Source organism: Xiphophorus couchianus, chromosome 12 (assembly GCF_001444195.1).
Source record: "Xiphophorus couchianus chromosome 12, X_couchianus-1.0, whole genome shotgun sequence".
In the NCBI taxonomy this organism is placed as follows: domain Eukaryota; kingdom Metazoa; phylum Chordata; class Actinopteri; order Cyprinodontiformes; family Poeciliidae; genus Xiphophorus; species Xiphophorus couchianus.
Genome location: NC_040239.1, coordinates 21,674,888 through 21,699,370, shown reverse-complemented (window position 1 = coordinate 21,699,370; position 24,483 = coordinate 21,674,888). Strand labels below are relative to the sequence as shown.

The 24,483-nt window shown below is 40.2% G+C and overlaps 2 protein-coding genes across 2 annotated transcripts in view; one reads left to right on the top strand and one right to left on the bottom strand.

The window, feature by feature from the left end:
* The first annotated feature begins 400 nt into the window (after positions 1–400).
* Positions 401–17,999, top strand: acsl2 (acyl-CoA synthetase long chain family member 2). Its single transcript, XM_028035010.1, has 20 exons — positions 401–536; positions 8,373–8,587; positions 8,689–8,803; positions 9,747–9,811; positions 9,915–10,004; positions 11,563–11,662; positions 12,987–13,165; positions 13,261–13,293; positions 13,483–13,534; positions 13,693–13,766; positions 14,076–14,153; positions 14,225–14,359; positions 14,445–14,579; positions 15,213–15,381; positions 15,477–15,565; positions 15,642–15,758; positions 16,014–16,157; positions 16,260–16,361; positions 16,454–16,525; positions 16,616–17,999. The coding sequence occupies exons 2-20, from the start codon at positions 8,375–8,377 to the stop codon at positions 16,751–16,753; spliced, it is 2,100 nt and encodes a 699-aa protein (XP_027890811.1). The 5' UTR covers positions 401–536; positions 8,373–8,374; the 3' UTR covers positions 16,754–17,999.
* Positions 18,000–18,061: 62 nt separating this feature from the next.
* The window catches only part of bin3 (bridging integrator 3), a 34,340-nt gene continuing 27,918 nt past the window's right edge, over positions 18,062–24,483 (bottom strand). The window contains exons 8-9 of the mRNA XM_028035012.1: positions 22,681–22,815; positions 18,062–19,397 (exon numbers count right to left, since the gene is read on the bottom strand). Of these exons, the coding sequence (XP_027890813.1) occupies positions 19,251–19,397; positions 22,681–22,815 (282 nt within the window). The 3' untranslated portion in view covers positions 18,062–19,250. The remainder of the gene's footprint in view (positions 19,398–22,680; positions 22,816–24,483) is intronic.

Sequence of the window (24,483 nt, the reverse complement as noted above, 5' to 3'; positions counted from 1 at the left end):
TGGAGGAAAAGGAAGTGTGCGTTCTAACTTCAAAATAAAGTAACTCATGCGCAGGCGTTAATGAAATCACAAATCTAAGGTTGATTTGGCCTGTGTGTATTTGTTGCTTGTGCTACCGTATTTTCCAACACACGCACTGGTGCTTAATTTAAAAACAAAGCAACTCTCATTATGATGATGATTCATATTAATTTATGATTACTGTTATTATCATTATTATTGTTGTACTACTTAATTTGTCAATGAATAATTGGACATGAAAGTGCTGAAAATATGTATTTATATTTTAAAGAAGCAATAAAAAGCATACGTTTAGCTTAATTTATCATTTTTATTTGACAGAACAAGCCATTCCATGTTATATTCCACGGCTCGCTGCAGATTCTGAATGAGTTTTACTCTACACGTTTAGCCGGAAATAAATGCTTTTTGTGTCTTAACTTGACACGTGAACAAATTCAGACGGGATCTCCTGCAGGAAAACTAAAACTCGCGGTGCAATCAAAGTTCCTTTCTCAGGTCTGCGTCGTGCCCAGGTAAGTTTCGTCTGCAGCTGCGCACCTTGTTGGGTTGTTCTGAGTTTGAAAAATCAACGTTTTTTAAAAATTATTATTATTTCTTTGGAGGTTCATCTTTCCGAGCAGAAAAGTTTTGCAGCAGCAGCAGCAGACTGTCAAGACTTTTCCCAGACTCCGGAGCTGAGAGCCTATTGCAGCTTTTAGATCTCAGAGGAGATGAATGAAAGTGTGCTTAAACTGTTGTACTAGGTGTAAATAAACGCACTTTAGCTATTTTAATATGAACAAAGGTGAAGTTCTTAGACGAAACAATTTGCACAATACTAACTGTAATATTAGGTGGCTATTTTAATGGTTAGCTTAAAATAAACTGGTTGTTATTTAAAACCCCGCAGAAACATTTAATTTATGGTAGATTACTTTCTACTTGTTATTTGTGTGTGTGTGTGTGTGTGTGAATAAATGATAGATAATAGTACTTTATTCAACAACTAGACATTATTGCATGTTTTAAATTTGAGAAATGCTACTTTTTCTTTTACAGAACAGAATCATCTCCCCATCCAAAAAAAAAAAAAAATCTAAGTAAAAATAATTTTAATTTATTTCTTCATAGTAAGTTTTGTTTTTTAATACTTGGCAGATATTTGATTACTTGGATGAACAGCTCTAGCTTGTCGTTCCTTAGAATACACGAAGCATACTGTGGCTTTTTAAAGAAAATATATGAAAATAAGCAAAAAGAAAGTCAATAATGGAAAAAATAATCAAGTTTGAATTTAGTTGGACCGCCTCAAGTATTTTTGACATAAGTTGTTTGAAGCATTAACAACCCCTCACCCTCATAGGCCCCAAATTTGGTATTTATCCTCTCCTGACTCTTCAGATCAGTTTTATGCCATTCAAGTATATTTTCAGCTCTGTGTCCACTGAACATTGTTGTGACAAATTACTCTACCATTCAGGATAATTACTGCCATATCCCCTGATCTTTAACCTGACATTTAGCTTTGTATCATTAGAGAGAGTGGGCATCTAATGGTTTTCAATTTTCCACGTTTCTTGGATCTGCTCCGTGCTACAGACCAGGTAGAAGTCTTTCAACACTGTATGTGATTTATTCATTGTGTGATTGAAATTCAGTTCCTGGCCTCGCTGCAGCTGCATTACTTGTATATATAGTTGTTCAGTCTTAATGTAGACTGGGGCATTGGTCGGTGGGGAGGATTTTTCCGGTGCATTGCCTCCCAGTTAGTTCTACTGTAGAGAAAATCTGAGTGTTTATAATATCCAGAATGTTCTGACATACACCAAAAACCTGGTTAGGTTTGATACATTTTTAATTTCCTTCTATTTATGGGAAGGCTGCACTTACTGTGGCCTTGCCTCTGGCTCAAATCTTGCTCTATATTGCGATTATCTATTCTAACAATGTTGATTACAGCTATATTCTATTGATTATAGCTTACAAGTTTTCATCAGCTAATGATTTCAACATTGAATAGCAAAAATTCAAGCAGTTCAACTGGAAAATCAGCTCAGTATCAATTGCTGGGAAAAAAACCCCAAACATCTGGCTGCCTCATAGGCTACCATAGTAATGGCACACAGTCATGCACTAAACATCCTCCAGCACACGCAGGGTAACCCTGATCAAGCCAGCACATGTCCAGGCCCGCCTGAAGTCTGCCAATAACCATCTGGGTGATTCAGAGGAGGCGTGGGACGAGGTCATGAAGTTACATGAGACCAAAATATAACTTTTTGGTGTAAACTCCATTTGTCGTGTTTGGAGGAAGGAGAAACATAAGTATAATCCCAAGAACACCATCCCAGAAATATACTTTTGGGTGCTTTTCTGCAAAGAGGTCAGAACGACTACACTGTATTGAGCAGGGGATGGACGAGGCCTTGCATCGTGAGATTTTGGGCAACAGCTGCCTAGTATTGAAGACTGGTCGTGACTGGGTCTTCCAGTATGACAGTGACCCAAAGCAAAGCATACCACCAGGGGAACTAAGGAGTGGCTCTTTAAGAAGCATTTCAAGGTCCTGGAGTGGCCCAGCCAGTCTCCAGACCTGAACCAAATAGAAAATCTTTGGGAGGGAACTGAAAGTCTGTATTGCCTAGCGACAGCCCCAAAACCTACAAGATCTGGAGATGATCTGTGTGAAGGAGTTTGTCAAAATCCCTTTTGTAGTGTCAAAACCAACTCAAAAACTTTAGGAAACATTTAACCTCCGTAACTGTAAACAAAGGTGTTTCAAATACATTTCATTCAGTAAAATGCTTCTTAATTACTTAAATGTGATATTCTGGATTTGTTTTTGATTTAGACTCTGTCTCTCATGCCCCTCTTTCTCTGGCTGTATTAATACATTTTAAAATACATATTAATCATTGTTTTTGATATTTCCTGTTTTTACATAAGTTACTGGAATTGTTCTATTGCAAAGTAGCACTAAATTAAAGTAGGAAACATGTGAAGGTGATGCCTGGAAAATGGAATGTAGCCTTAGTGTACAATGTCATGTTAGAGTCTAGTTCTTCTTAGTTGCATGAAAGTGAAGATTTAATACTTCAGAAGAAAAAAAGACAGACAAAGCCTTCATTGTTTGAGACCTGAATGGTTTTGAGTGAATTTGAGACCCATAAAGACGCTATTCTGTCCTTTGGAAAGTCAAGTCGCAAAAACAAAGCCGTCCCTTATTTAATTTTCCTATACCGTACCGCGTGGAGTAGAAAAATAGCATTATTATGAAGTACCTATCCCAAATTTGGTTATATCTACACAACAAGCACAATCCAACCACTTATTTGAGGGAGTCTGTGCAGAGTCCAGTTCTACGGTTCCTGCCTGTTCTGTGGTGTTGCTACAAAGCCTCCCCCTCCACATGTCACCTCCTGTAGTTTTCTGGGTCATTCCCTGCCGTTGCTCAGATCACCACAGAAGCTTACTTAGCCGCTGCACAAAGCATTTACTTACACTTCATTTCATTCTTGTAATGATCATGACCAAAAGGTTTGTTTCAATCATAAAAAAGATTTTGTTGCTGCTTGCCAGAGAAAAGAAGAGAACGCTTCCTTCAGTGTTTTATTTTTACCACAGTCACGTTGAGTATTTGACAGAAAACTCGTGAAAAGAATTTACAGCTGCCGCTTTTAAATGGAAGATGGAATTTTAATTAAAATTCTTCACCTTTTTTACCATCCCTTTTTTTTCCTGTTTGGCTTTACAAGCTGCGTCGCAGATGTTGCTATAATACATTCCAGAGTTTTCTGACCATAATTATCACTCTACAAAACATGTCTAAGGTTAAATTTTACATTAGCTGGAACAATGTGCATTTCCTGCGAGAATGCAGCTGGAATGCTGTAAGCTGAATATTTTTAGTGAAAATTGCAGAAACATTTGAAGTTCACTGCAGAAGACATGCAGAAATGTAAGAAACAGCCAGAAGCAGCAAAATAAAGCAAAAGCCTGCAAAACGCAAAGAGAAAAACTGTAGAAGAGAGGAAATTTAAGTCAATGCAAAAATTGCACCCAAAGAGTATTAGAAATTCATGCAGAACACTGTTTACAAAGCTAAATTAAGGTCACAACTTTATAAGCTAAAATTAGCTTAGAAGCTAATTGAAATACAAATGATAGCCTCTAGGTTAGGATTAACATCTTGACCTACAGTAACATACTCCACGTAGTGTGAAAAAAAACATGTGAAAGCTAAAATTAGCTAAAGCTCTAAAACTTGCTAAAATAATGATTATAGATTCTAGGCTAGCACCTGCATGTTGACTTATAGTAACAAACTCCAAATTATCAGGTTGGCCAACATTAATTCACTACTCTAAAGAAATATTTGTTTTTGATCAAAGAATTGCTTGAAAGCTAATGAGATAAAAGTTCTGCAAGTATTCATGCTTTCACTCAATGAACTAATGAGTCAAAATACATATTTCTTTTCAGAGAAGAGGACATGTTCTAAAAGTAAAGCCAGAAACGAATCAGTCACTCATACGAAGTGCACAGCTATCATTTTTTGAAGTACAGAAAATGAGAAAATCTGCCCTAGATTAGGCACTGCTGATTGGATGATGTTGTGCACTGTATGTGATTACCATGACAACAATCTGAAGTGCTCTCTAAGACCTTCGTTTTGATATATATTCTATTTTTAAAGCTTTTTAACCTGAAAAGATGTTTTAAAATAACTTCAAATTATTTAAATAAATCCACTCTGCTACAAGAAAGCGGCCTTCAAGTGGCGGAGATTTTAAATAGGCAAGTAGAAACTATTGATTACTTCACGCACAAGCTTGCCTGAACACAGAGCCTTTCAGCTCAGGGCTTAACGTCCCACTTGCTCTTGTCCAGCTTCTATTCATCCCATTCTGAAGGCTCAAGCTAAGTGGCCCGCCTGCTGTTATGTACTCTTTCTGTCATTGTGTCGTCTTCTCTGCAACATTGGTGGTTGTGGCTCAGGAGGAAGTGTCATCACTCACACAGACTTGACGTTTGAGCACTTCGATCTGTACCCTCCTCCGTCCACATGCCGATGTTTCCGTAGACAGGAAACTGGAGTGTACTTTGGATGCATTGTGAGCCTCGTGTGCGGAAAAGATGTCGAGGTTGTTTCACAAGCTTGGGGTAAACAGAGAGAGGGATCTTTGAAGATTCAATCTTTTTAGATTATCCAGAGTTGTGGGTTTTCTACAGGATTCAGGCCTGAGGACTGGAGTGGTTAGAAGAAGGTTGTTTTTACTTCTGTTTAGCCATTTCAGTGTTGATTTGGCCTTAAGATTTGGATCATTATCATCATATTGACAGACAAAATTATGACCTTTCTTTTTCTTTGGTAGAATCTACAGTATTAAGATTATATGTACTGATTGTGTAAAGAAACACCCAGCAGAGCATCACATATCCTCTGCTGTACTGAACAGTGGGCATGAAGAGCTGTCACACTTCATCTTTTCTTACATTCCTGATCCACCAGGAGTCTCAGAGTGGTTTAGCAAACTAACATACTCATGCACTCTTTTGAGAGTTTGCCATCTTCTTGACTCTGTGTGGTTTAATTAGATAATTATGGATCCTCATCCATCCTGCTTTCTCACAAATCCAATTGCTTTAAACTAATTATTGCTCTGACCGTACATATGGGTCAGTATAGGCATGGAGATAATTTCTTGTACTTATTTCCTAACTTATGACGACTAAGAAACATCCACCTTAAGTGAACTTTGTGTTTACTTGTCTTTCTCATTTTGGATATTTATGTTATATTTGTACCCCTTCGAAACAGCAAAGCCTAGATTACAGATCAAGAATACCTTGACATTCTAAAGTAAAATAAGAAAAAAAAAATCCTTCAGTTAGATTTATTATTTAGATGTGTGATAATGTTAGCGGTGATGTAGGTAAAAACAACAGAATATGAGAATTTTCCCCACTGAACAAATAGCACTTGTGTTAAAGGTGAGATATTTCCACACTGTGCCCTTCATCTCGCACGACAACCACAAACCTGCGAGGATAAGTAGGCATAGAAAATGGATTGATGGATCCTTACTGTGGTTGATAATCGTGGATGGACGTGTAAAACTACAGATGTAAATGGAAATGTGTTTTGCCACCAGCAGTTTTGTTCTTGTTGGGTTCAACTGGAACTAGAAGGATTGACCAGCTGGGTTCCCTATTTAATTACTCTTCTGAATAGCAAGAACATTATACACTTTGAGTGTTTTATGGCACCCAAAAAAAAAACAAACAAGAAAAACATGTAACCGTTACTTTTCATACTGTTGTTGACTGCATTCCAGGTTTTTCTTAAAACCTGTTTCTGGTTTTGGGTTTCCCACCTCTAGCAAATGATGTTTCTTGCTTGTGTTTCTCACCAGCTGTGTTTCTGCTTGCTGGCGTGTGCATGGACATGCAAACTGCTCCAGGCTTTCTGCTACATACCTGCCTTCTCGCGGTGACCATACATTCTGCTCCCTTACAGCTTTCTGTATGAGGGCTAACTTTTAGTTTCACGTTGAAAGATGATAAAATCACTTCTGTACAAAAAAATGGCTCCTGCTCTCTTGAGAACTTAGGGATTCTGTAACAATTTAAAAAGGAAATCGCTCAGACTCACTTTTTTTATTTAACTTGTGCTTGTCATCTCTTTTGTCTTGTCTTTGGGGAGTAAAAGGCTGGGAGTACAATTGTCCTTGTCTGAGCTCCAATGGAAACCAGTAAGAAAGGATGGATGGGGGTCGAGGAGAGACAGGAACGGGGGCTGCAGGAAGCTCTTTTTGCTGCACACCGTCATTTTTTTTTATGTCACATTTTGTCAAGCCTCTTGTTTTCCATTTGTTTACCCTCATGAAAGCTCTCAAGGGGATCACCGGCTGCATTGCTGCTTCAGCAGGTGTAAAGTGGACACTAAACGGCTTTAGCTCGCATAAATTGCTGCTTTGGCGAAGATTAGAAATCCTCTGAGGATGAGTGCAACTTCACTTTACCCAAGAATAGGAAGGGAAGCGACGTAGAGTCAGCCTGGTGAGAAAAGAGAGGGGAGGGAGGGATGTGAGATGCCACTTGTTACCCCCGCCCCCTTCTCCCACTCCTGATCGGGTGCTGGGGGGAGAAAGTAGGTGAGAGGTTGAGGGGTATTCAAGAACGGGCGTCAGAGTGGGAAGTGGAGGGATTTATTCAGTGACATGAATTTGTTTTTCTGGTGAAAGATGAAATCATTTTGCCAGAGAGGGTGACATTAGCTCCCTGTTGTGAGTGAACACTGTTATAGAGTTTGTTTGTGTTCAGTCCATCAAACTCTCAGCTTTGCTATGAGCAGTGGAGTCTGGCCATGAATCATTAAGGCTGAACCTTGTTGATCCTCCTCCGTCAGCTCCTCGCTACTGTACTCACCCACATTTTCTTGTTTTGTTTTGTTTCCGCTCTCTTTCGGGTGAAACTGTGGCAGAGCATGACTGAGAGTAACCTCAGCGCCTGTTTCTGTTGAGCCAATCGTTTCTACTTCCTGATGTCTCTCCACCAGCCCTCCCTATGTGTGCCCAAGCCTTTTCTTCTCCTCCTTCTCTCTCTGTCTCTCTCCAAGTAGTGCCAAGCCTTCGGGCCGCTGACCACACTTACAGCCAGATTCCACGCTTTCACATTTTCAGTGGTTTTTATTTAATTAAGGCAAGTGGACAGATTTTATCACTCAGACACCCAATAAAATCTGTATTAATCAGAAGAACTCTGCATGCTCTCTCTCTGTAGAAGGTTATGTTAATTTGGGCCAAAACTGACTGATATTCTGGACTGTTCACAATTTTATCTGCATTGAAACAAAACCCCACTTCGGTCCTAGAAGTACCCCCAGAGCATGACGCCGCCACCCTCATGCTTGGTGATCTCACGGTGACGTGCAGTGATATTTGAAAGTAGCTGCCAAAACTTTAGAAAGAATTTTATTTCATCCTTTCACAGCACTTTCTCCAACAAGGTTTAGGAAGATTTTAACGTCTGGGAATTTTGTTAGAGGGTTCATTTGTTCGAACTATAAATCTAAAAATCTTTCATAAATTGTTTGGTGTTAAAATGTAACATTTTGCAAAAGAAAATGCAAACCACAAATCAATTTTCAGCCATTTTCTAACATTTCATGTGCCATACCTGCAAACAAACTCAAAGCAACATGATGAAACATGCATCAGGTTTAAAAAAAAGAGAGAGCGAGAGAACTGTAGCGAAGCAGAATAAATTACATCTCTGTGTGTTTGTTTTTGTGCAGACTTAAACATTTGCTTCTGCACCATGTAATTTTCATGCATTTCTCTGGGCATTTCGTTTCTTTCTCGCAGCTATGCAACTCCAGGAGTGGTTGCGTTCGCTTTGCTCCCACGCAGGACTCAAAGGCTCTGAAGCGGAGGAGCTGTGGAGTCTCTTGCCGTCCCTGTCGACTTCCTCTCTGCTGGGGTTAGGGGCCCTGGCATCCCTCACCGTGTACTGGCTGCTGACCCGGCCCCAGCCCGTTCGTCCTCCCTGTGATCTGCAAGCCCAGTCCGTAGCTGTCGGCGTGAGTGGCCCCACTACCGGCATTTAAGCCTTTGGCTGTGCGTTAATGTCATCGTCATGGCAGAGCGTTCAGTCGCCGGTAAATGTTTGATCTGTCCGCAGGGAGACCCCAGCTGCAGGAGATCTGCTCTTCTTAAAGATGACAATCTGCTGGAGTTTTACTACGATGACATCAGGACGGTCTATGAGATGTTCCAGAGAGGTCTGAGGATATCAGGTGATGGATGAAGCAGGGTTCTCTTCCCACAATGCCTTGCTAAATGTAATTTTGCTATGATTTTTGTGTGAGAAGTGGCACACAGAGTAGTGCTTAAGTGTGGAAGGAAAACAATACATGACTTGTTTTTTTTTTAAACCACCTCATATCTGAAACGTTTGATATTTTCATTCAGGCCCAGAAGTAACCGATGAGTAACCTTCATCGACGCTTCACTTCAGTATCCTTTGTGGGAAATACTCAACAGAAGGATATAATCAGTGGTTTTCTCTTTACATTACCGTTGCTTTTTAAAAACAAAACAAAAGAAAAGCATTTAAAACGAAGAATATAATGAAAACAACATTGTGTTGCCACCTTTTGATGCGATTAGCACGGAGTCTTTGAAGGCGTGTCTTCACCAGCTTCCCACATCTACACATAAAAACTTTTGTTTAGGCTCATCAAATAGCCGTCTATAGAGAGTATTTTTTGGTCTAAAACTGCCCTGTTTGTGCACCATATAATTCTTATTTTTGTCTCTCTGCATTTTTTTTCTTCTGCTGCATATTCTCATAAATCCAAACTCCCTGACTTCTGAAGGCAGTTGCTCATGTAGATTTTATTTACATGCATCTGATTAAAGGGAATTGAATAACAATGCGGCTGTCAGCTCCTTTTACTTCAGAGTTATACTCTACTTTGTCTTGCTCTGTCACATAAAATCCCAGTTAAGTGCAGTGAGGTTAGTGTTTGTAATGTGACAAAATGAAAAACAGTTTAACTGGTGTAAATGACAAAAACAATCAAACCTCAAAAGCAAATTGTAAATGTGTGTAAGAAGTTTGTTTCTTACCTCTGGTGGAAGAAATAAGCTGTCCTTCTGCTTTAAAAGTCAGAGCTGTCGCATTCAGACGCAGTAACTACTACTGCTGTATAAATCGTAACTTTTTGTGGCCTGCAGGAGACGGTCCATGTCTTGGCTACAGGAAGCCAGGCCAGCCCTACGAGTGGATCTCCTACTCTGAGGTTTGACACCACTAAAGTTTGATCTCTCTGTCCATCACAGCACCATTCCTGCGTAATGTGTCAGTCTTTACTGTGTGTTGACTGAAGCTCTCCAATCTTCCAGGTGGCTCAGCAGGCTCAGTGGATGGGGAGTGGGATGATTGCCAAAGGTTGCCAGCAGTTTGTTGGGGTTTACTCTCCAAACAGACCAGAGGTGGGAATTCATGTTTTCAGCCTAGACTCCAGGGAACCTAAATCCTCTCCACTGACAGCTTGACAAAACCTACTGTGTGTGTGGCTCACCTTTTATGCTCACGAGCAGCTGCACACACAATGGTCTCAGAGGGAAATGATTTTAACAAAACAAAAGGAGTCAATCCAGTAAAATCTCAGAGAGCCAGTTATTGCTCCTCTGCGCACCAAGTGAAACTATTCACAAACAAAAAATATTTAAAACTATTTTCCCCAATAGCAGGTTCACCTAGAAGCCAGACAGTGCTAAAAAAAAAACCAAAAAAACAACCTAAAACTTCATTGAAGGCTCTAGAGGCCTCAGCTGGCATCTTAAATAAAAAAGTGATAAATTATGAAAAAAGGAGGCCTAAAAAAACCTTTTATCTTTAAAAGTAAATAATGCCATGCCTTACATTTGTTAAGTAGCATGTGGACACTTCGCTAGATTTTTACTCCATATCTGATCAAACTAAACCCTTTATTTCAACTCAAACACCTCATGGACTCGCTTCAAAAACACAAAATATTTTTTGTCTAGTTTCTAGTGCAAACATCTTTGGACACTTGAGATAAGACAAAACTAACTTACAAGTAACTTTTCAGGAAGAAATATGAGCTTGGTATATGTCAATAATTAATTGATGTTGATGAAAAAGTACTGGTTCTACTGATGGATTATTTCACCTGTAACTGCAAACTAGACGAAAAATACTTGATACGATTTTGCGTTTTTTTCAATGATTTAAGCTTGTTTTTTCAGCCACACATCACCTTCCATTAATCGTACTTTGAACATTTACTGCTAGATTAGTGCAGAAAGGGTAAGTTCAGCATCGACTCTGGGTCTTCAGTATCATAAAAATGTGCTTTAATTGCGGTCCATTAGGAGGGCAAGCTGTTTACCTCCTTGGCGCCGTTGAAATCGCCAAATCATTTACAAATTAGCTCATTTTTTAATTATAAAGTTATTTATGCAGGAGTGGTTAGAGGATGACGTGTTAAAATTAAGCAGCTTCATTTGACTTCCCCAGAGAGAGTCGTTATTATGGGTTTCTATGGCTGTAAACAGAAACCATTCCTTCAAATCAGACATTGTTTGATCTTATGTGTTGCAAATGTACATATAACACATTATTTCAGTGAGAAACACAGGTATGTCATCAGATTAACTTTTATTTAATGACTGAGAAATTCATACTAATGAACTAATTGATTGATTTTTTTTTTACATTACATAGATTTTTCCCATATAATGCTGCATTTTACCTAAAGACATAAAATGTCTTTTGGCTGTTGTTTACTTTGGTTATATGCCAAGGAAATGTCAAATCAATATTACTGAAAGAAGATGGGATTATTTATTGCATTACTCCACACATGCACTTTCTTCTTATACCTAATAAATGTGTCTTTAGGGTGTGTAAATATGCTTAATTTAAACGTGTAGTGTGTAATCATCTACCTAAATGCTCAACAGTGTGTGACGCCTGTGCGAGTTGGTCTAACCATGCTGCTTTGTCTCCCTCTGCTGGTGGCAGTGGGTCATCTCAGAGATGGCCTGCTACACCTACTCCATGGCTCTGGTTCCGCTGTACGACACGCTGGGGACGGAGGCCATGGTCCACATCCTCAACCTTGGTGAGAAAACGTCCCTGAAAGTCTTCATTAAGAAAGAAGGACCTCGGCAGAACAAACAAGTCAGAGTCAATAGAGAAAATGTTTAGAGATATACAAGAACAAAGTGTTCATTAAACTTTCTTCTAAGGTCAATTATGACAAAAACAATCTGAGATTTTTTATTTTTTTTTGTATGTTTAAATAAGCTGTTCTTTGGTGGGACTTTGGTGTTGTGGTTGTATAAAACCATTAAGATCTTCCTACTAAACTCTATTCTTTTAAAAATGGGACATGATTTCAAACATTTAACATGTTTCTACATTAAACCTGTAAAGTAACTATCAGAAAAGAAGTAGAGGAGATACAGCATGAAGTTAACTGAGGTAAATATCAAGCACTTTTCAAGTGCAGCTACAGTCAGTGCTTTGCAACCTTGGATCTTTTTCAAATGACTAAAAACAAATTGAAAAGTGTGTTGTGCATTTCTATTCAGCCGCCTTCATACTGACAATCGCTATTGTCAGTATGAAGAAGCCCAGCTTTTCTGTGAAGACCTCTTTGAGAACATAAGTGAACAAACCGCATCACAAAGACCAAAAAATACAGCAGACAAGTCAGAGATAAAAGTTGTGGAGAAGTTTAAGCCAGAGTTATATTATAAAATAATATTCTAAGCTTTGAAGTGCTGAAGATGGACAGATGTAAATGCAGGATAGTCCTAGAAGGAAACTGTTTCAAAGTAGGAAAAGACTTGAGACTGAGGAGGATTTTAACTTTCAAGCAGGAAGAGTAACCATAAAGATTCAACAGAGCTACATTGGAACGTTTAAATCAAAAATGTATTCATTAGAATGGCTCAGTCAAAGTAAAGGGCATACATCCAACTGAAAATGTGTGGCAAGACTTGAACATTGACGATCAGATAAATTATATTCATGGCTGTGTTTCTCCATTACACCTGACTGAGCTTGAGATGCTTTGCAACAAACAAGGGCAAAAACTTTAGTCTCCAAATGTGAAAAATGTTAGAGGGATACACCGAAAGAGAAAGCTGGTTCCTCTCAGGGCTCTGAACACACATCCATGACTTTTCAGATTTTTATTTGTGAAAACAAAACAAAAAAAAAATTCCTAAAAAAATATACTTTTCCTTCCGCTTTGTGTTGGTTTGAATATAAATAACATGTTTTGTCCCTCAGTGAGTAATTACCACATTAAATCCCAATAAAATACATGCAGCTTTGTGGTTTTTAGCTGTTCAGAATGTCCAAAAGTTACATTCATACAAACCTTTTGGAAAGTTACACGCAAACCTTTGTGTGTATGCGTGTGTGTGTTTGTTTAGCTGAGATGTCCCTGGTTGTCTGTGACCGAGAGGAGAGGGCAGCGTTGTTGCTGGAGTGCAAAGAGAAAGGCATGACTCCCAAAGTCTCCTGTCTGGTTCTGTTCAACGACTTCAGCCAAGCGTTTGGAGAGAGGGCGAAGAAGTGCGAGGTGGACGTTCTGTACCGGGAGCAGCTCATGGTGAGTGGGTGCCAGCGCTCAGCGGAGACTCTTTTCAAACACACGTGCTTTTTAGTCGTTCCCATCAGTGACTGTGTGTACTGTACACATTGTAGGAGCTGGGAAAGCAGAACCTCAAAGATCCTGTGGTGAGTTTGTCGTCTCTCGGCTGCGACGTCACCACATCAAACTGATTCATGACCTAAATGCCCGCCTGACGGCTCTGTCGTTGCTCCTGTCCAGCAAGATATCATTAACACTCACTTATGAACCAGACCGAGGGCTTCCTCCTCTCTAAACCTGAGTCACGTTCTCATATTTTTCGCTGTCTGCCGCAGCTGCCCCAACCTCAGGATCTGGCCGTGGTTTGCTTCACCAGTGGAACCACAGGTACGCCTGATCTCAGAGGTCTCTGTGTAATTACACCCCTCTAACATCATTAGAGGAACGTCCCTCAGTGCCCACATACAGGCCTTCTTTGCGGTGCCGCTGTAGGTTCCTTTTTTGCTGTGCAGGGCACGGCAATAATTTCTTGTTTATTTATCCAGGGAAGCCCAAGGGAGCCATGATCACCCACGGGAATATCGCCTCCAATACTTCCTCTGTCATTAAGATCCTGGAGGTCTGTCTACATTTCCACCTCCTTGTGTAATTGAGAACAGCCTTGCAGTTAGAGTCGCACTCCCATCTGCTTGTATCTCAAACCTGTTCCCCCTTCCCTGCTGTGTCTAATGGTATGATTAATTGGATGTTTGATTGCCCCATGTCGCTGTGAGATACTTTAACTAATTGCCCCTGTCTAAAGATTGTGCTGTCTAGCTGCTGCTAAAGAAACGTGTTTGATTGTCTGCGGGGCTTCGCCTGTAATCCCGCTGCCTGAACGTAATCTGTCCCCCGAGCTTCGCTCATCTCTCTTCCTGTCCCCTCTCAGGGTTCGTTTGTGATCCGGCAAGAGGACGTGTCGATCTCTTACCTGCCTCTTGCCCACATGTTCGAGAGGATGATCCAGGTAGTTTAACATCTTTTAACATTGTTTCTTTTTTCCTCTGTTTGCCCCAAATAAATCCCTTCCCGTCACAGCTCACAATGTACTGCTACGGAGCCCGAGTGGGGTTCTTCCAGGGTGACGTTTCTCTTCTCATGGACGACATTAAAACTCTCAAACCGACCCTCTTCCCCGTTGTGCCCCGCATTCTTAATCGCATCTACGATAAGGTCAGTGAAGCGCTCAGTTAAGCCGTGAGAAGGCTCCAGAGAAGGTGGTTCTTATCTCGTCCATTTTCCTATGATTTCCTCCAAGATCCTGGGTTCTGTGACCTCTCCGCTTCAGGGGGCTCTGCTTCACTACGCTGTCGGGAGAAAGCAGGCCGAGCTCTGCAGAGGGATTGTGCGCAACAACAGTCTGTGGGATAAACTGGTGTTCAAGAAAATTCAGGTCAGAGTCTGAAAAACACAAATGCCTCATCTCCCAAGTCAGTTTCCTAGTGTTGCTTTTATATCAGGGTTTTCACTTTTTTTTCTTATAAAACAGTATAGTACTTCTGGTTTTAGGTAAAAGTCTGTCATATTAAGAATAGAAACAAAAAATGCCTTTTTTACCTTCATTTTTTACATTTATTTAAAACTAATGATGTCACATTTTATTCTGAGATACCACTCTATTTTATGGACGGAAACATTTTTTCTGTTCTGTTTTATCTTTACCGTTTTAGTCATCTGTGCATCGCTTGAATTTAAATGGCACGGCGTTAGTGCGTATATTACCTGTGAACAATCAGCCTCGCAAATCGCACCAGATTCAAATCCAAGCTTTTCAAGAGAAGCACAATTGTTCCAGCAGCTGATGCCAAAAATCACCAGCAGCATATTGGACCTGTGGGAGTGCATTGAAGAGGCATTCACACATGCGACGCAGAACCGAAGGAGTTTGGCTTGCTGTATCAATTCAGATGGGAAACTGTGACCAAGGGTGACAAAGTTCAGACAGAAACGAGCTCAGATCCATGACACGGCTGTCTTTTAGCCATTTTTTATTAAAAAGCTGATTTTGTTTTACTCTGTATTTCAGGCCAGTTTAGGAGGTAATCTCCGGTTTGCCTTGACTGCCTCAGCTCCCATCTCCTGCACGGTGTTATCCTTCCTCAGAGCCACTATGGGCTGCATGATATGTGAGGGTTATGGACAGACAGAGTGCACTGGAGGCTGCACTTTCTCTTTGATAGGAGACTCCAGCACAGGTTTGGATATTGCTCTTTTAAAATGCCTGCATATCTCCTTCTGTCCTCATCAGATAAGTAAATGTCTTTTTTCTTTTGTTTTGTTTTGTTTTCAGGTCACGTTGGTGCTCCTTTGCCATGCGCTATGGTGAAGGTGGTGGACATCCCTGATATGAACTACTTTGCTAAGAATGGAGAAGGAGAGGTGAACTTTATGATGCGTCGCATGTTCTCCTCTAGCCTGGAGCCTGGAGATAGTTTTCTGTCCTTTGTCTTGATAGATCTGCATCCGCGGCCCCAGTGTGTTCAAGGGTTATCTGAAGGACCCGGAGAGGACAGCGGAGGCCTTGGATAGTGATGGCTGGCTCCACACTGGGGATGTGGGCCAATGGCTTCCAGTAAGATTGGGACATAGTCAGACTATAATGGAGGCCATCAAGAGAGAACTGTTCACGTTTTGTCTCTATAAAATGTAGTTTATGTTATGCGATTGACTGAAAAAAAAATCTAATCTGTCAGAATTCTGCTTCATTCTGTTGGTCTACATGTAAGCCGAAAAAACGTGAATAGGTTTAGCGGTTATTAATGCTTACATGCAAACTGTCTTTTGTCTAAATGAGAAAATATTCATGTAACTCCAATGCTTGTGTCAGAACGGCACGCTGCGCATCATCGACAGAAAGAAGCACATCTTCAAGCTGTGCCAGGGAGAGTACGTCGCTCCAGAGAAGATAGAGAATGTCTACATGCGTTCTGTTCCCGTCCTCCAGGTGTTTGTGCATGGAGACAGTTTACAGGTAAGCCTCTTAATAAGGTCGTTTTCAGTCAATCCGCAGGCAAAACCCTACCAAGAGAGAATGTGAGATGTTTTGACTTTCTGTTGTGTTTCATGTCGGCAGTCCTATGTTGTAGGTATAGTTGTCCCTGACCGAGAGGTGTTTGTTGAATGGGCTAAGGAGCGGGCCTTTGTGGGGTCCTACCAGGAACTGTGCCATAACCCAGTAAGTTCCTATTAAGCTACTTCAAATGTTCTTCTTCTAACAGTTTGAAAAGGGTTTAAAAACAAAAAACGAGCAAACCTTTTCTCTGACAGGATGTAAAGAACGCAGTATTAGAAGACATGAGGGCCGTGGGGAAGGAAGCAGGGCTCAAGTCCTTTGAACAGGTGACTTGTTTGTGACATCAAAACTAATATCAGATCAAATTTAACAGCAACAAAGAACACTATGGTGAGTTTCTCTTTGTGTTTTCTCAGGTGAAGGAACTTTATTTACATCCGGAGATGTTTAGCATCGCCAACGGCCTTCTCACGCCCACCCTAAAGAGCAGACGAGCCGACATCCGTAGGGTGTTTCAGGAACAGCTAGCGAACATGTACAAGACTCCGATTTAACTCCAAAACACCTAAGTGTCTGCAAAGGGAAATATTGTCCATGGTACCTGAAGATAACTAGTGGTGATATTTTGTTTTTCAAACACTTTTAACTCCACTTGATATTTGATTGAATTTCACTCTGATGTTTTGTGGTAACTGCATTTCTGATCAATGCGTCCAAGCATTCATGACCTCACAGTTGACTCTAATGCTTCCCTATTATTCACTGGACTTTTGTGTTATTTGTAGAAAGCAAAATAACAAATATGATTAGGAAGTCACCTACAGAGGCAGAGTTTCATCTTCATCATGCTGCACTTCTTTCTAGGAGAGTTAAGGGTCTGGGTGTAGAAGGGACATTTTGCTCATGAAAGCTAGATTACTTGTAGATCTGTATCGTACAAATTGTGTAAGCATACTTTGTAAAAGTATTTGTACCCCTTGAACTTTTCATATGTCTTGTCATGTTACAGCCATGAATTATGTATTTCACTGGGATTTTAGTAAAGCAACAAAATGCAGGATGCCTACAAAATGTCCATGTAAAATTCCTTCTTGGTAAAATTCAATTTTTTGAATAGTACCAAATAGTTGAGTTTTATGTTTTCACCCTAAATATCATGAAGCAACACTTTTGCCAGCTAGACAAACTTTGATCAGTCAAAATCAATAATACCTATAAAATGTGAACTGGATTATGTCAGATTTAATGGACATAACTTTATTTTAGTCCATCGTTTCAGTTCTTTGGCATCTTAACCAAACCCATCTTAACAACTTTGGGTTCATTTTAAAACTCTGAAGTAGATCTAGAAGCTTAATGAAGGGCTGAAACATTTTTTTTATTGTTGAATGAGTGCATTCATCTGTAACACATGAGTATGTGTTAGCGAGGAGCTAACGCATACATTCTTTTAGCAATAACTTTAATTATGCCATCTTTGCATTGCACTGGATTTTGTTATTTTGTCATACATTAAATATATATATGAACACCATGCAATTTTATGTTTTAAATAATAGCAAAAACTAAATCTAATTTACTTCTTCTTTCCAAATATGGACTTCCATGTTGGTCTATCAAAAAGCCCAATAAAATGCGTTGATATTTGTGGTTGTAATTGTGAGAGGTTTTAGGGGTGTGAATGCTTTGAGGGTTTTCTCAGCTCAGTGGTAAGACCTGTCAGAGGATATCTTCAGTTAAGTTCATCAGAATAAAAAATCATTTCAATCTGCAATGATAAATAAAATATGAACTGGTAAACCTGCAGTTTTGAGACTGTTCATGTTCAGACTTTGAGATACAAACGAGAAAGCAGCTGGTGCCTCTTTTCAAACTTCATTTACTTAATTAGACAGAGTAACACAATACAATAACTAAAGACAAAGAATCCCATTAGTTCTGTAAAAAAAAAAAAAAATCAACTCTTAAAAAATAATTTAACCGATTAAGAAAAGCACCTTCATTTTTAAAGTTATTTCTGTGCAACATAAACAACTTAGGTTGCAGAGGTCAACTCCAAGCAATGTAAAAATGGAGCAAATCAACTTGTTACCATACAAAGGAAAGAAAGATAGAAAAACAAAGTCACAACTGAGAAACCAATGTGTACATAACCGTATAGTTTAGCTTTCATACCGAGGCTCATCTCAATAGAGAGTGAAAACAAAGCAGTGCGACTCCTTCCAAAATCAAAGGAGGCCAGAAACAAAAACTGGCTTCCAACCCTGGTGTTGAGGGTGAAGAGAAGGGACTTTCTAGCATGCCAACAATGTGTGAGGCTCTTCGCTAACACATACTCTCACCAACAATAGAACAAAGGATGGGTGCTGTGAACAAAAGGAAAGTCGGTTGCTGTGAGCAGCAATTCCCACTAGAGGGAGTACAAGCATTTTTCTCGGTGGAGATGGTTCCTCTCTCCTGTCTGAGTGGATAACCTTTCAGCAGGGCAGCGGAGACGCATTATGCAGAGGTGAGGTTGGAAACGTTTAAAGCCCTCACACACGATGGCAAAGAAGTCACTTAAATATCACAAGAAGATATAAAAGAACAGTTTTTTTTTTTTTAACAATAAACAAGCCGTTTGGGTTTTAGTCCTGTGGAGTAAAAAATAATTTAGACTTTTAGTAACACGAGTGATCAATAAAACATTTTTTTGAATGTAACATTAGAAAACAAACTCGCTCCAAAATAACATAGTAAAACCTTATACTTTGCTTTAAAACATCCTGATTCCATTACTACAAAAAACAATATAACATATTGGCTTATAAAGTTGCACTTGGCTGATGGCTTAGTTAACGTGGCGTTCAGCTGCTCCGTATTACAGCGTCTTTGCAAAGAGGGAAAAAAGACATTAGGATGTAGTGCAAAACAAGAGGGGCTGCAATGAAATGAACTGTCAATAATTTTCAAGCCACTGCTGTCCGTCTGAACTCCTGAGGAGCTTGGAGGGGATGAAATCCATTCAGGGAGGGATGAAAAGAGCACATCCCGATCTCCGGCATTTCTCCCTCAGTCGTCGGCGACGATGGACAGAGAGCGCAGCTCGTTGAGTTTGGCCTCGGTCTCCTTCTGCCTCTGCTCATCAGTCAGCCCGGCTTCGTCGATCTGGTCCGTTAACTGGCTGAAGATGTTGTACATTTCAGTGAAGTAGACCACCTGACAGGCAGAAAACACACAAGAAAAGATTGTGTCATGGCAAGAAAAAAAAACAACATAATCCCCATCTTTCCTCTGAAACAAATGTATTCAGGGGTCAATCTGCAGACCTTTGTTCACCGTTAATCTCACAGTCTGATCATGCTTTGACTCGCACGTCGGAAGCTGCTGGTCTCTAAGTCTTCTCCTAATGAGGAGTGATTTGAAAAAGAGGGAGCCCGTAGAAATCAAACAACTCTCACAAAGCCCCCAAAAAGCCAGCACTTGAGTGGATAGTGACCCTGCTTTCCTCTCCCAATGTGAACAAGAGATAGAGTGTTCACTGAAAGCTTTCTTGACACTTCCCACCCCTGCTTCTTCCCCTTAGTGCATGAGTCAGGCTCCCTGGAGAGTTGCTTTGATGATTAATAGACTTTAATCACATTACAGGACTCCAAGAAGAGTAGGCAGAGAATAAAAGTACTGGGAAATGAAACCCCCTTGAAACCCACAAGCATATCTCAATATTTAATCAAACAGCAATGCAAACAATGCCACGCTCTTGAGGGGACGCGCGAGGTGTCCGTGGAACAGCATAGATTTTCCGCTGCAGAATAAAACAACTGGACCGACTAAGATAATGAGACGGGGAGGGGGCAGATTTACTTACTAAATTGAATTATTTGTTGACTCAGAAGTTTGTCAGAAGTATAATAAGGATTTCAGGCCAGAAGCAATAATGTCAGGTCTCTCAACCACTTTACACAAGCTCTTTTAAGTGCTCAGTCTGAAAGACATTGCCTGTTTAGACCAATATGTGCCACCTAAACCACATGAGTGGGCTCTAAGTATTGGGTTACTGCTGTTTGTAGGGGTAAAACGGATACACTTTTTTCCCCCAAAAGTGACTTGTTGAAAGGGCCATCGGAAATGTCCAGAAGAACGGTGATGATAATGTACACCAGATCACTGTGCCCTCTGTGTCCAAAGCCACTATTTCACTGCTGGGAGTAAGCACGGCCACACACACCTGCCTCTACTTATGAACAAAGAGGAAAGGAGAAAATTAACCAAAAATGCAATAGAGACGGGGAGATATGTAGTTTATAGTGAATGAGAAAAATAAAATACTGGGCCAGAAATTTGCCATCCTGCCATAATAAGGAACCCAAAAGTCAGAAATATGACTGAGGTTGTTAATTTTGCTCTTAGCACTTTATTTCTACAGCTGGTTTCCTGATGGCTCCAATAAATGCTGTTTACATTTCAGAAAATTGTTGAATACAATTACTGTGAACTATTTGGCAGCACAGCTTCCCTGCCTGATATGTATGTTTTAGTGGGACTCCCACCTGCATGCAGCTGTATGATAGATTTGTAGCCCAGGATGAATTACAAAATACCTTTTGTTGCTCTGCATGTCTCAGATGTTTCCCTGTTTTAATGTGCCTGATTCAGCTGACTGCAGGTCAGCAAACGCCTGTTCATCATCCATCAATTGAAATCAGCTAGTCTGGAACAAGGAAACACCTAAAACATGGAGGGCCGTATGCTTTGAGGACTAGGGTTGGGAAACCTGCTCCTAAACTGTGCTGCGTTGGCTGCTGCTAATAAAGTTTTTAAAGGTTTCAAAACCACTAAACATACAGTTTCTTCTAGTTTAATGTCCTCTTACTGAGACACCAGAGAAAGTAAAAGAGTGACCTTTTTTTTCTGGTTTTGTCCCAGCCGTGTAAATCACAGAGTAGCACTCTTGTTGATATACACTTCCAATCAGATGGCTGAAACAAGGTTACTACACTTTACTTATACTTGCAATAAAAACACATTGTGCTGTTTAAAGAAAAAGCCTGCAGCCAAAACTCTCTGAGGGAGCTGGAGGAGCACCACCCAGCTCTGTTGATAAGGTAACGCTGTTTAAAAGCTACAGCTGGTAAAGTATTGAGCAGCTGGGCTGACCGAATTACATCACTAACATGAGCCTGGTTTCAGAAAGCAGAATGACAATCAGCTATAATATTCTGCAATAGGAATATTTACGTCAAAGTAACCGCTAAACCTAACAGGTGTTTAGTCTAATTATTTTATTTTTTAACATAAGTCCAAGTAGCGAAATCAAAATGGCAGAATAAAATATTATAAATTAATTGGAATGGTAACTGAAAAAATTACTTTTTTTTGGGGGGGGGGGGGGGTGAAGTCAGGGTGTGTGTGAACCTTTTCATATAATTATCACAACTCAATTTTAAAAGAAATAAAAATCAAATTGTATTTCTCTTCTATGCATTAAATGTATAAAAACTAAGATTGTCAAGTTTCAGTCTCTAAATGCATCAGCCAACAGGACATATTTTAAATTATTTTGATTTTAATACAAATCAAACAAAGAATAATCCTAAATGTTATACTGTATTTAATATAGAAAAAAGAATCTGAATTTGGTAAACGAGAATCCTTAGGTCAAACCATAAAACAATAAACAGAAACCTGTATCAGCCAGATGAGTTGATTTTTACTCAAGGCTATTGTCCTGTGAGAAGCTCATACCAGCCTGTGCCTACTGTGAAAATCACTGCATAAGACTTGTTACAGTGAAGTTGATGTTCACAAAAGCAGCCTTTGTGCCTTTATCTGACACAGCAGGGAGGAAGAGAAGTGCATGGCTCAGGATCAAGTCCGCTTATCATCCTCTGGAGAGTGCTGTACTTCATAGCTAGAGTCACAAACAGATTCTTACTAAATATATATATATATATATATATATATATATATATATATATATATAACAACAGCAGGTAAATATGTTAGAATTTAATCTCAGTCACTTGTATGTCTATTTCTGTTGGGCACAGTTTGATGTTACATTTGCAAGTTCAAAGTGCATCGGCAAACTCCTTAATTGACAATAAGTCACAGATAATCTAATCTGCTAATTAGGAGTGTGCCAGTGACTGTCCCAAAGAGGAAATGACATGGGCCAAGCAGGTCTGTGTCAGCTGGGCGGGGTGGGGTGGGGGGACGTGGCGCTAACTTCAGACACTCAGCTGCTTAAAGACGAGCTCCAGGTCGGAGGAAGGCCTGCAGGACTGCAGCGGAGCCAGACAGACGAGGCCTTCCTCACAGCAGTGTGGGCCGTCACTGGGGGGTTAATCACATTAGGACCGCAGAGAGGGAGACAGACTGCCTGCGTTAAACACACCCTTCATCAGACACTTTATCCACTGTTAACAGCTCCCTGCTGACAGGGCGTGTCTGCAGCTGCGAGAGCCTTCATCACGCTGCGATTCTGGGGAAGTCTGCTAACCTGCGCCCGGATAAGAGCCTCGAAGCTGGGCTGGAAGTAGTCGATGCGACTCTGGTAGAATTTGGGCATCTCGTCCAGCAGCTGCTTGTTCTTGGCCTCAAAGTCCTCCTTGACTGGTCGCAGCTCATCTTTTGCCTGGAGTGTGGAAGAAAACCAAAAGAAGAAAGAGAAAAGCACAGGTTACATATAACCTGCCTCAAATGTAGAAAACTCAGGGTTCTCGCATCTTTTTTTAAAAATGTTTTCCAGACTCAAACTCCCAGAGTTTGAAGTCCTTTCCTGCTTGATTTATTATTTTTAAATTTTAGTCAGGTTTATTTGTATAGCACATTTCAGCACATAATAAAAACATCATATAGTCAATCATCAAATAAGCAGTGAACATTACATCTTGTCAAATGCCATCATCAAGCAAACACACATCAAATATGTTGATCAATGTTTCGCTAACCAAGGGCAGCTCTAAACAGGTGGGTTTTTAGGGTTTTTTGTTGTTGTTTTTTAATATATATTTTGTGTACCAGGCCAGGGGGGTCTTCTTTGTGGGCTCTAGTGTCCCTTATATGATAGTAGGCTGACAGGAAAGGGGGAAGACATGTGGCAAATGTCGCCGGGTCTGGGAGTCAAACCAGAATTTGGCCGTGTCGAGGACTCAAGGCCTCCAAACATGGGTCACGCTATCCCCTACGCCAGCACGGCACACCCGGGTTTTCAGTTTTGATGTAAATGAACTCAGTGTTTCAGCTGTTTTGCTGTTTTCTGGAAGTTTGTTCCAGATTTGTGGTGCATAGAAGCTGAATGCTGCTTCTCCATGTTTGGTTCTGGTTCTGGGGATGCAGAGAAAACCAGCACCAAAGAACCTGAGTGGTCTGAAAGGTCGTTACAACACCAACAGGTCTTTAATGTAATTTAGTAGTAAGTCATTCATTTTTATTCTATAAATGAAAATGCTCACTGTGAATGAAAAGCAAATATTTCTAGAATACCCAAGTTTTATATATTGAGCCTGAAACACCAAACGTTTTATAAAATGGATGGATGTGTAGAAGAGTCAGTGAATGAATGCATTTCCAGGGTTTTCCAGATTGTACAATGTACTTAAGTACATTGTACTTAATGTACTTAAGTACATTAAGTACAATGTACTTAAAATGGTACATTGTTATTATTTATTCTCTCAAGAAAATATATACAAGTTCCAGATAACCAAAACTAAAACCCACTCTGACAAGAGTTAGATTTGAGTAAATCCATTACTTGAGCCACCATGAGGAATGTTTTTCTTATTGTTATGAAATATATTTGCCTAATTCCCACGGAGATGCAGTGCAAAAAAGGCTGTAATCACGACCACAGTGAGGAGGAGTGGGTAATGTGGGCAGACTTGGCTGTGAGTGGACTCCAGCACCACTGATCTCTGTGTGAATGTATTAGTGGGTAGTCTGCTGTAGGCATAGAGTTATGGAATGCACAATGAATAATTGTGAGAGGGTGAGAATTTTTATTAAGGGGGATAGGGGGAAGTTGCAATAATCATACACTAACATATTGTTTATGTGCAAGCATTATGATAAGCACCTCTCGCCCTGGTTTTATTTCGCCACATATGTTCGCTGAAATGGCCAACAAAACGTAGAGCGAGGATCATTTCTTTAAGTGCGCACGGATACAAAGGGCAGGGATGTTGGGCCTCTTCAAGGCTTTGTTCCCCTGACAGAGCTTTTCTCAGAGTGTGTGGGTGGCTCACCATGTGAGGATGCGTTAGAGGCAATAGCATAGACATGGCTGCAACATTATCTGTGA